An 11,392-nucleotide genomic window follows, 5' to 3' on the forward strand; every position below is an offset into this window, starting at 1 on the left:
ATGAAGAAAAATGTGCATACATTTAGAATCATTGTGTGCACATTTATCTCATGAATGTTAATTGCGGGTATTCTGACAACCCGGCATGGATCCGGCCCTGGAGTTGGACAACCCTGCTATACATGCTTTAAAAATGGAACTGAAGCCAAGGGTCGATGCACGCCCTTTATGTCTTCGATGACGTCGACATTGAGACAGAGGCCTCCGAGGGACATCAAGTCGACAGGCATTGACACGCAGCGCCCTCTGCTGGAAAAAAGCTGGATATGTAAATATCATAAGATGAGGAATACGTGGGAGGAACATCCAGTCAAAAGAACGTTAACATTGGTAAGTAACTTGTTCTTTTCTCTACTTAAGGAGATGTATCATCTTGACACAAAGATATGATATGGCATTTATAACGCACCTATACACAAGTGTTTCAAGGCGCCACGAGGCAAGGGAGGGGGAACCGAGGGAAGACAGACAACGATCTTACTAGGGCAGGTGACATTGAGATCGCGCAAGTGCAGAGGACGGGGGAGGAGGAAAGTGCAGAGGGGGGCAGTGCAGTACATGGATAAGAGTAAAAATAAATAAAACAATAGATAAAAGTGCGGCCAGCTGGTGGCAAGGGTAAGTGCAGACATCAGGTGTTGAGTGCTGGTAGGGGGCTGTAGGGATACAGAAACAGCCCCCGAGTGCAAGGGTTGCCAGTGCAGCTGTGCAACTAGCGGGGAGGGGAACTAGGCCCGGGATCAGAGGGTAGCCAGTGCAGTTTCAAACCAGGCGATCAGCAGGGGAGAGGAGGAGAGAAAGCAGAAGCAAAGAGGAAGGTCTTGAGGTGCTTCGGGAACCGAAGATGGTTCTCCTCAAGTTTCAGAGAACCAGGGAGGCTGTTCCAGAGGCAGGCCCCAGCCAAAGAAAGAGATCTACTACCAACTTGTTGCTTGGAGAAGCGGCTTACCGTGAGGGAGTTGGAGGTGGATGAGCGAAGAGCCCGAGAAGGAAGATATTTAGGAAGAGAGAGTTGAAGATATTTAGGAAGAGAGAGTTGAAGGTATTGAGGCCCCACGCCCCAGAAGGCCTTGTGGACAATGCAGAGGGTTTTGGACTTAATCCTCAAAGCCACTGAGAGCCAGTGAAGAGATTTCAGTCCCAGAGAGATATGATCCCTGGGCTTGAGGCCAAGGACAAATCTCGCAGTCCTGATCTGGATGCGTTGCAGAGGGCAGTGAGTAGAAGCAGGCAGATTTAGAAAGAGGCTGTTGCAGTAGTCCAGCCTTGAGAGAAACAGAGCTCTGGAGACAGTGACCTTCTGGGGGAAGGTGAGGAAAGGAAGAATACCTCTGAGGAGGTGCAGCAGGTCGTGTGATTTCTTAAGAGATGTGAGGAGAGAAGGAATGTGTGGAGTTGAAGATGACCCCAAGGTTTTCAGCCTCACAGGTGGGAGCAGGAAGAGTTCATTAAGGAGACTCTTTGCATGGGTTTATGGAATCTACGCACCATAGCTGGCCACTATCTGTGCGGCTCATGCACTGCATGCCAATTCACAAAATAAATCCTGAAATTCGCAATTGGCACGATGCCCTGAACCCTGAAACATCTAACCAACTGTAAATCCAACCAGGTAGTATATTGCATTGAATGCCCTTACAGGCTTCGATATGTGGGCCAAACCATGCAGAGTATCAATGTCCGGATCTCGGAACACCGGTCAAGAATTGGGTGTAAGAACTTGTCCTCACCCCTCGTGGAGCACTATTTGGAGGCCTGCCACACACCGGATGATTTGGTCTGGTGGAATTTGGAAAAGGTGATGGCGGGCCCAATGCACAAGGACATCTGTTGCACTTAGAAGGCAGGTGGATACATAGGCTAGACTCAGTCAGCCATGGCCTCAATGAGCAGTTCTTACCACCTCTTGTTTAACCTGACGGGTCTATGTTCTTCCATCTGGGCAGACCCACGTCTGCAGCCAGGGGGGGCTCATTTACAGACAGGGAGATGTTCCTACCATCTTCTCCCCATCCACTACAATCCGCTCAACATATATAAGCCTCTCTATATGTCAGCTACTCACAGTAGGGTGGTCCTAGTCAGTTAGCCATGTCCTGGGGTCCCCCCTATACATCTTTTCCCTTTTTACATTGTTCTGCCAACCACTTCAGCGCATCTAGCAGATAATTATTTTCCAATCTGCTTTGTGTTGACGTGACACATTTTTTGTTTTTTTAGCCTTTACTGATGTATCCTTTATCTGTGCACTTTCTTGGTTGCCAGGGATTTGTTCCGTTTGTTCAAGACCAGACCTAGCAATCATGACTCGTTCTCTACATCCCAGCTCAGGAAGACCTACCCGGCTCCACTCGCACAATGCCAATTCAGAGCCTCTTTTGAAGCCACCCAGAAGGCTACATAGACAATGCCCTTCCGTCCGTGGTTGAATAGGCACAGCCCGTTTCGGCAGCATGTAGCTCTGGCTGGCGTGTACATTGTGGATTGCTCCACAGCAACACACCACCGAGCCTGTACAGCATTCCTATTGGCTCGCCTGTGACACACCGAGGAGCATGGACACATTTTTTCCACTGTCTCCTAGCAACGTCACTTCGCGTTATGTATCTCCTTGGTAACGCACCTGCCTGGCCCCATCTGCAGAAGCCACGTCTGCACTTCACGGCGGCCCGTTTTCATATATTCATATTCCGCGCACAATCGAGCGGGTGACTCAATAGGTTCCGAAAAGCATGACCAGAATGCGGCTTTCCTTTTTTTCCAGCTTTCACATCTTGGACTTGTGACGACATGTGAACGACCACCAGGTAGGTGCCACACGTCATCCCCTATCGATGCCGCAATGCTATGCAGCTTTGCTCAAGTTATTAAATACTAGCACACATGGTCCTTAACCCATGACACTGTGTGTGTTCTTTTCCCCCTTCTCTTGTCTATGCCGGTCCCAGTCTTGGCGTCATACCGCCTTTGAAGACAAGTTCCCGCTTGCTACTACAACGCGGACAAGCATCGCACCACAGCTGTTGCCCAACTTTCTTTACTGTGACACAACGGGGCACTAAGCTGGGTAAGCTTTACGTGTCCAATCCCTTATCTGAAATTCAACCCTGTTTTAACCCCGTTTGGGCACACAGGGCCTCTCTCTGACTTTGTGCATTTGTCTCTGTGCCTTCCCCCTAGCCCCCCTCTCCCAATAGGACGGTAGCTCGCGATAGCTACCCAGCAGAATACAGGTTCTGGTTGAATGGCCAAGAGCCCTGTGATGCTCGGTGGGGCCGGATAGCACAGGCGGAGCTCTTGCAATGGGGTCCAAAACTGAAGAAAGGGTATTTCAGAAATCCATGGTGAGCTTTCTTCTTTACCATGAGCATTTCTGACCCATGCCAATTGAATTTCTTCCCTGAACAGCTTCCCTCTGACTTTATTCATCTTGTTGCTCTTACACACACAACCCTGTAACTATAATTTATTTGTATGCATATCCAACAGCGTCTTCCAGTCATGCCCTGAGGAAGGCGGCCTTACCAACTCTCTGCCGCCGAAACACGGCACAACCAAGGGTCTCCTTGTGGTCCCTCCTGTTTAACCGATCCTTATACTACTGGAAAGCCTCTTTCCTTCAACTCTATCCATCCCTGGTCACGCCGGCAGACCCTTTTGTTTTACACTTCCAAAGCTGATGAAACCACATTAAACCACAGCAGAATAAGGAAGGGCACTGCTTAAACTTAGCAGCAGCTTTTCAGACATTATTCAAATGTGTAGAATGGAAAAAAAGTATCAAGGTGTCTGATTAATGCCTGTGTATAGTTGCCATAAACTATTGTGGGGGGTTTCCACCCCTTAACTGACAGGAGCTATTCACTCACTTTGTGAATTCAGACACAACTGCGTCTTCAAAAGCCAGTATTTAGGAATACTGCCCTTCGAGTTGTGATACTGCCTGAGTATGACCACTCAAATTTCAACACTCTGTTGTGGAATTAAGTTCAAAGTAACTAGTAACTGATGGACTTCCTACTAAATAGTCTTAACTGTCATTTTCACTCCACATATTCTTGCTGACCAGCCTTGGTCTTGCACGTTTTCTCAGCACTGGGTCTCTTTCATCAACCACTATTTATCTTAACACCACTTTACTTTATTCTTGGCCTTACATTATAGGCATATACCTAACATTTAAGGTATATACAATGTATTGGATATGTTGCTTTGGTTATTACATGTAATGATGCAATGAATGTCATTGTTTCCATGCTGAATTTTTAGTAAAACAATTTCTTACGCTTTTTGAATATACTAAAGTGGTCTGTGTTTGTTGGCACACAATCATTTCGGTTTGATTCACTCATTGTTGAAATCGCTGGCTGATACAATACAGTTTTGAATTACTAACCACCCTAGTATCCGTGTGGCAGCAGCTTTTGTTTTGGTGGGAGCAGGAAGAGGCCAAGAGAGGCTGGCCAGAGAGTGACAGGAAAGGAGGGAGCAGGTGTGCCGATGAGGAGAATCTCGGTCTTACTGGCATTAAGGCAGAGATCATTGGCGGCACACCACTCCTGGATAGCAGACAGACAGAGATGAGATGAGAGGAGAAGAGGTGGCGGAAGGGAGCCTGAAAATGAGTTAAGTGTCATCTGCATAGCACTGAAATTAGGGGCAGAGAGCAGCAATGCGGTCGGCAAGAAGTGCCAGGTATTGGTTGAACAGCCAGGGAGAGATGTTAGACCCCTGGGGAACACCACAGGTAGCGATAGAGACAGAGGAGAGGAAGGACCCCAGTTGGACCTGGGAGGGTCGATCAGAGAGGAAGGATGTCAGCCAAGCCAGGGCCTGATCGGTGATACCCAGGTTATCATGGAGACGGTTGAGCAGGATGGCATGGTTGACCATGTCAAAGGCAGAAGTGAGATCAAGTAAGATGAGGACATAGGGGGTGTTGGAATCAAGGTTGGAGAGCAGGTCTTCACAGATGTTCAGGAGAGCGGTTTCTGTGCTTCTGGCAGCTCTGAAGCCAGCCTGATGGTCATGGAGACAAGCAACAGATTCAGTGTGAAGATTAAGCTGGGAGATGGCCAGCTTTTCCAGAAGTTTGCCCAGGAAAGGAGTGATGAGATTGTCCGATAGTTAGCTGGGCGGGTCGGCAGAGGGTTTCTTAAAAAAAGGGTGCACAGGGGAGTGCTTCAGGGAGAAGGGAAGACTCCAGTGGCGAAGCAGTGGTTGCAGAAGTAAGCCAAAGCAGGAGCTAGGGTGTCCATGTGGTCCTTGATGGTTTTGGAGGAACAGGGGTGAACCTGTTTTGACAAGACTTTCATAGGTCGGACTTGTCTAGAAACCTTGTCTGTGGAGAACAGGGGAAAGGCAGAGAAGGAGGCAGGAGAGGTGGCCAAAGAAGGGCCAGAGGAAGAGCAGGGAGTAGAGGGAGGAGGGGGAGAGGAAGAGAGAGAGGACAGGATGTCCTGAGTTTTAGAGATGAAATGAGACGCCAGGGCCATGCAGAGGGCCTGGGAAGGGACAGGAGAAGTAGAGACTGCAGCAGGATTGGCCAGCTCCTTGCAATCTTTAAGAGTTTGGCCGAGTTGTTAGACGCCGCAGAGACGCAGGCTTGGATGTGGGCTCTCTTCTTGGTGCAGACAGAGAGCCGGTATTTCCTTTGGAGCAGGCGGCAGGCCAATTTGTCAGAAGATGTACCGGAAGCACGCCCTTTCCTCTCAGCCACCCTGCCCTTGCGTTTAAGGGTGACAAGGTCTGAGTCATACTTGGCTTTGGGCTTCAAGCAGATCCACATGACGGGGGCGAGAACATCGAGAGTATCAGATGGCCAAAGTGCAAGAATGGAAAGTTCTGGAATTTTTCCTCTTGGAAGTGTGTGTTTTGGTTGCAGTGGTTGGATTCGTTTTTATGCTCCTCCATCCAACCCAACACCAAAGTGATAGTCAAGTGTTGCAATACATATACGTCCCAAGATTTAAGTGTCTGGCTTCTTAGAGTCTGCTGGGGAATCTCCTGTGCCTCTCAGAGGCAGAATCCTATGCCTTAACAGGGTCAGGTGGTGGTGTCATTTATGCTTGCTGAGCGAGCCGACAAAAGGTTTTCTCTTTGTCATGGAGCCTTATACATTGTTCTACAAGAATAACTGTCCTGAAAATGTATACCTCATTTAAATGTCAGGGATTTCCATACACAAACCATAAGGACCAAGGCAGCTTCAATAGCTTATGAAAAGCACTTGACTATTCATGTGATGTGCAATGTGGCCACATTGACCATGCCATATGATTAATACCAGCAGTATGCTTTAGATTTCATCTCTTAGCCCGATGCTCTAATCGATCAAATTGTTCTGTTTTACATGTGCATTCAATAAGCTGGCAGCCCCTCTAGGGTTCTCCATACCTGAGAGTCTGTGATATGATATGGGACAAGTATGTACAAGTTAAAGACCAAATCCTTGTCGGTCAGCCCTAACTTACTAACCCCCTCTTACAGGCTCCTCCCTCTTCTGCCCAGCTCTCTGCTCTCATGTATAATACTTTTAGCCAGAGATAAAATAAAGGGACGGGAAACTGAAGGCCAGGACCTAAAAAAATCTCCTAACCATGCACAGAAATGAGGGGCAGTGAATGGCTAAAGGTATATGGTTGCAAAGGTCACCATAGCGAGTAACTTCTACACTATTCCATTTACACAGTTTGTGAGTTTGTATGTGTCTGGCAGGGTAGCAAAGTTAAGATGGGGTACGTATTGGGGAGCAGGGGAAGGGAGTTATTTAAATGTTTTTGTGTTTTCTCTTACCTACGTTCATGATTGTTGTAATGGTTTTATGTCTTGTATTTAAATGTTGTAAATTGTTAATTTAAAAAGGAATGGGTTACCTATGTATCAACCAGTACCTGGCACTTCTTGCCCACTGCATTGCTGCTCTCTGCCCCAACTTCCAGTGATATACCGATGACACTCAACTCATTTTCAGGCTCCCTTCTGCCACCTCTTCTCCTTCCCTCATTTCCAACTGTCTGTCCGCCATCCAGGAGTGGTGTGCCGCCAATGATCTCTGCCTTAATGCCAGTAAGGCAGAGATTCTCCTCATCGGCACACCTGCTCCCTCCTTTCCTGTCACTCTCTGGCCAGCCTCTCTTGGCCCTCTTCCTGCTCCCACCTGTAAGGCTAAAAACCTCGGGGTCCTCTTAGTCTACACCCTTTTCTTCTCTCCTCATATCCAACGTCTCTAAGAAGTCACACTATCTGCTGCACCTCCCCTGAGGTATTCTTCTTTTCCCCAGAAGCTCACTGTCTCCAGAGCTCTCGTTCTCTATAGGCTGGACTACTGCAACAGCCTCTTTCTAAATTTGCCTACCTCTACTCTCCGCCCTCTGAAACTCATCAAAAACAGGACTGCAAGACTCCTTGGCCTCAAGCCCAGGGATCGTATCTCTCCGGGTCTGAAATCTCTGCTCTGGCTCCCAGTGGCCTCGAGGATTAAGTTCAAAACCCTCTGCATTGTCCACAAGGACTTCTGGGGCCTCAATACCTGCAACTCTCTCTTCTTAAATGTCTTCCTTCTCGAGCTCTTCGCTCATCCGCCTCCAACTCCCTCAGGGTTAGCCGCTTCTCCCAGCAGCGAGTTGGTGGTAGCTCTCTCTCTTCTGCTGGGGCCTTTCTCTGGAACAGCCTCCCTGTCTCACTGAAACTTGAGCAGAACCATCTCCGGTTCCAGAAGCACCTCAAGACCTTCCTCTTTGCTTCTGCTTTCTCTCCTCTTCTCCCCTGCTGATCTCCTGGCTGAATCTGAAACTGCACTGGTTACTTGGCTACCCTCTGAACTCGGGCCCAGGTCCCCTCCCCACCAGTTGCACACCTGCTCTGAGCCCCTAGCAACCCTTACATTTGGGTACTGTTTCTGTATTCTTACAGCCCCTACTAGCACTTGACACCTGATCCCTGCACTTGCCACCAGCTGGCCGCACTTTTATTTATTATTATGGTCTTTATTTATTTTACTGTTATCTTATGTACTGCACTGCCCCCTCCCCCTCCATTTCCCCCTGCACTTTTCCCCTTCCCCCTCCCCTGCACTTGAACGATCTCAATGTCACCTGGCCTAGTAGGATCACTATCTCTGTTTTCCCTGTTTCCCCTCCCTTGCCTCATCGTGCCTTGAAACACTTGTGTATAGGCGCGTTATAAATGTCATATCATATATATGATTAAAACCATGCAGGCTTCATCAACAAGCCATATTCTATGAGTCAACCAGTTCAATATTTGATCAGACTGACTAATCCATCAGCTCAGAAGACTGACGCAGAGAAAAAGGTTTTAAAAAATGTGTATTCAAGATATGCCAAGTTGCCCTACTATAACAACCGGATTGAAATGGCAGGAAATGAAACAAAGGAACTCTTCTGTCTTTTCAGGTCATGGGAGAAACCAAATGTATTAAACCATAATATTACCCCTACCCAGGATCATTGCACAAGAACTCAGAAAGCTGTTTCTAACAAATTGCTATGTGCTCAAAACAAAGTTAGAAATGAGTTAGAGGGTCAGAAATTAGATACAGGCGCCGTCACTGTAGGAAGTGTTGACACTCGCTATGTGACTGACTCCTTGTCATTTAGAGATAAAGACCCTAATCCAGAATCATCGCCAATTGGTTTTCAATTCCCTGAGAGATCAGTTGCAGAATCCATTAATATCATGAGCTATGAATCCTACTAGCTGTCCAGGGCACCTTATCCCGTCAAAGATAATTCTGGGTCACCAGGATATCTTTGCTCCGTTTTTATGTAGATTCATAAATGCTTCTTTTAATCATTGTATTGTCCTGCAAGTCATTAAAGCTGTGACTGTGACACCCTTACTGAAGAAGGCAGGTCTTGATTCTAAGGATGCCACACATATCGGACCCATTACCAATGCCTTGTTTTTTTAAAAACTGATTAACAAGGTGGCTACAACCCACCTTCAACTTTATATGGAAAATTCTGGTCGGTTGCATGGAAGGCAATCCGGCTTCCACTGTTTTCACGGCACGGAGAGTGCCCTGGTGGATCTCCAGACCTACATGCTGACCATAGTGGGAAAAAAGTAGATCAGGGCTTCTGATATTACTGTATTTGTCGGCAGCTTTTGGTCTGCTAGATTACGGGATCCTATTGAAGCGGTTGCGAGACACCAGGGGGCTTGCTGATGAGGCGATAAACTGGGTCAAGTCTTTTTTGGAAGAGAGAAGAGCTAGGGTGTATTGGGGAGACTCCGCTTCTGAGGTGGAGACCATCATGTGTGGTGTCCCCCAGGGGGCGTGTTTATCCCCTCTACTTTTTAACATCTATATAGTACCCTTATGCAGAGAACTGGAAAGACTGGGCTTCTTCACGAATTACGCCAACGATTTTCAGTTGTCCCTGGTGGTGTCAGGAAATTGCCAGGAGGACCAAAACAAGCTCAGTGAAGTCTATGAAGTCATACAAAACTGGATGACCACAAACTGGCTGTGTCTAAAAGCTGGAAAAACAGAATTATTGATATACGGGTCCAAGAAATCCAGGGAGAATCTAGCCCCCACCTTTTCTCGTTTTTTGGTGGAGAGCAGCCAGATAGCGGTAGTCAATAAGGTAAAGACCTTAAGCTCGTATCTGGAAACCACCGTGAACGCGGGCGCCCAAGTAGATGCTATTGTGAAAAATACTCAATATTACTTGAGAGTGCTAAGGCAGGTGGCCCCGGAAATTTCTAAAGACAATCGGGCAAAATTGGTCAGGACCGTCATTCTTCCACGTGTGGATTACTGCAATGCCTTATTGGGTGGTGGCAGTAAGGAAGATATATCTAGATTGCAAAAAATCCAAAGTGCGGCTATCCGCATGGTCAATGGCATGAAATGAACCAACCACTTCTGCTAGGAAGGAACTGCACTGGCTGCCTATATCAGCTGGGATTTCCTTCAAACTATGGACCTTATGTCATAAGTCCATCTATGGATCTGCACCTAGTTATCTGAAGGAAATAATCTCCATACACAAATCTACTAGAAACCTTTGATCCACCTCGGCTCGTTTTCTGAAAGTGACAAGGGTCAAGAGAGCACGGGGAAATGGTCGCTCCTTTCCAGTTCTGGTTGCATATGCATGGAATGATCTGCCCCAAACACTCGGAGAAGAAATGAATCGCTTAGCTTTCAGAAAATTACTGAAAACGACACTGTTTATGTAAACATCCGCTATAATTTTCTCCCTCTCCTTTTGTCTTTATGTGAACGCCTGGACGCCTTTAGAGCTTTTGGCACTATACAAATGTTATAACATAACATATGCAAATAATTGCCACTTAGATACATGAAATGCATTCTCGTCTGTTTTCTTGCTTGACAACCTAAAGGTCAATTTCTCACCATTGAGCTCCAGGAATGTGTACTCTGTCATGTTCAGAAGACTTGCACCAGTGAAAGTGCAAAATTACACAGGGTTTTCCATGGGGCACATTTTGGCCTTCTTGCAAATATATATTGTATCACTGCACTTTTGCCTGGTGCAAATATTGTGCCAAATATCAGCCCACTGATGCAAAGTTTCAACATTACGAGACAAGATGTATTACATGCGCAAACATATTTGCAAGACAAGGAAATGCAACTGAGGAAAAATAATCATGGGTACATAATTTACAATTTGCTTTGTGATTTAAATTCCTGCCGTTTGTTGTGAAGTTAAGGATTTCTCAAGTGTTTTTACTATTTTCTTTAAGATGGTCCCAAAGATACATCTGTGGACAACACTTTGGAAAAGACATACGAACCATCATTGAAGACTTTTGAAGAAGAAATCATGGAAAAGATGGGCATCGTGGAGACTCGCAGGCCAAGGAAGTCATTTTGGTATTAAGCCACGCAGATCTGCTTGTCCGAACTAATGACGTCCCCCACCATGTGTGCACTGGCTCCGAGGGGGAAACCTTCAATATTAATATCTTCTCATCCAGGCTTGTGGAAAGAAAGACATTAACATGTGTAATGAATAAATATGCGCCTATTGAATTGGCTTTCTGGTTTCAGCCTAAAATCTAATTGGACAAAAGGATTACTTTTTACTCCATGCCATCGCCTGCGACAGTTAGGGCAGTACCTTCAAATAAATAATTCTAATGTTGTTGGTGCATTGTTTAAATAACTGTCAATATCCTAAGCCATGGTTTACTCATTATTTGTCCCACAAAACGTCACATTCCATAACCCTTAGTCTAGCCAGCTACTCAGTGGTGAAGCATCATGGAAGTTGTATTCCAAAACATCTGTAGAGCCATGCCCAGTGCTCTATGCAATTGCGGCAAAAGGCAGCATTATAATGAAAAATACGGTGTGAAGTATGTATTTCTAATTTAAATATAAAACAGT

General features: G+C 46.4%; 1 protein-coding gene across 1 annotated transcript in view; it reads left to right on the plus strand.

The window, feature by feature from the left end:
- The window catches only part of MRPL24 (mitochondrial ribosomal protein L24), a 128,968-nt gene extending 117,821 nt beyond the window's left edge, over window positions 1–11,147 (plus strand). Inside the window, exon 6 of the mRNA XM_069618266.1 lies at window positions 10,747–11,147. Coding sequence (XP_069474367.1) covers window positions 10,747–10,883 — 137 coding nt within the window. The 3' untranslated portion in view covers window positions 10,884–11,147. The remainder of the gene's footprint in view (window positions 1–10,746) is intronic.
- The last annotated feature ends 245 nt before the right edge of the window (window positions 11,148–11,392 follow it).

This window comes from Ambystoma mexicanum, chromosome 10 (assembly GCF_040938575.1).
Source record: "Ambystoma mexicanum isolate Mex_15411 chromosome 10, UKY_AmexF1_1, whole genome shotgun sequence".
Lineage (NCBI taxonomy): Eukaryota > Metazoa > Chordata > Amphibia > Caudata > Ambystomatidae > Ambystoma > Ambystoma mexicanum.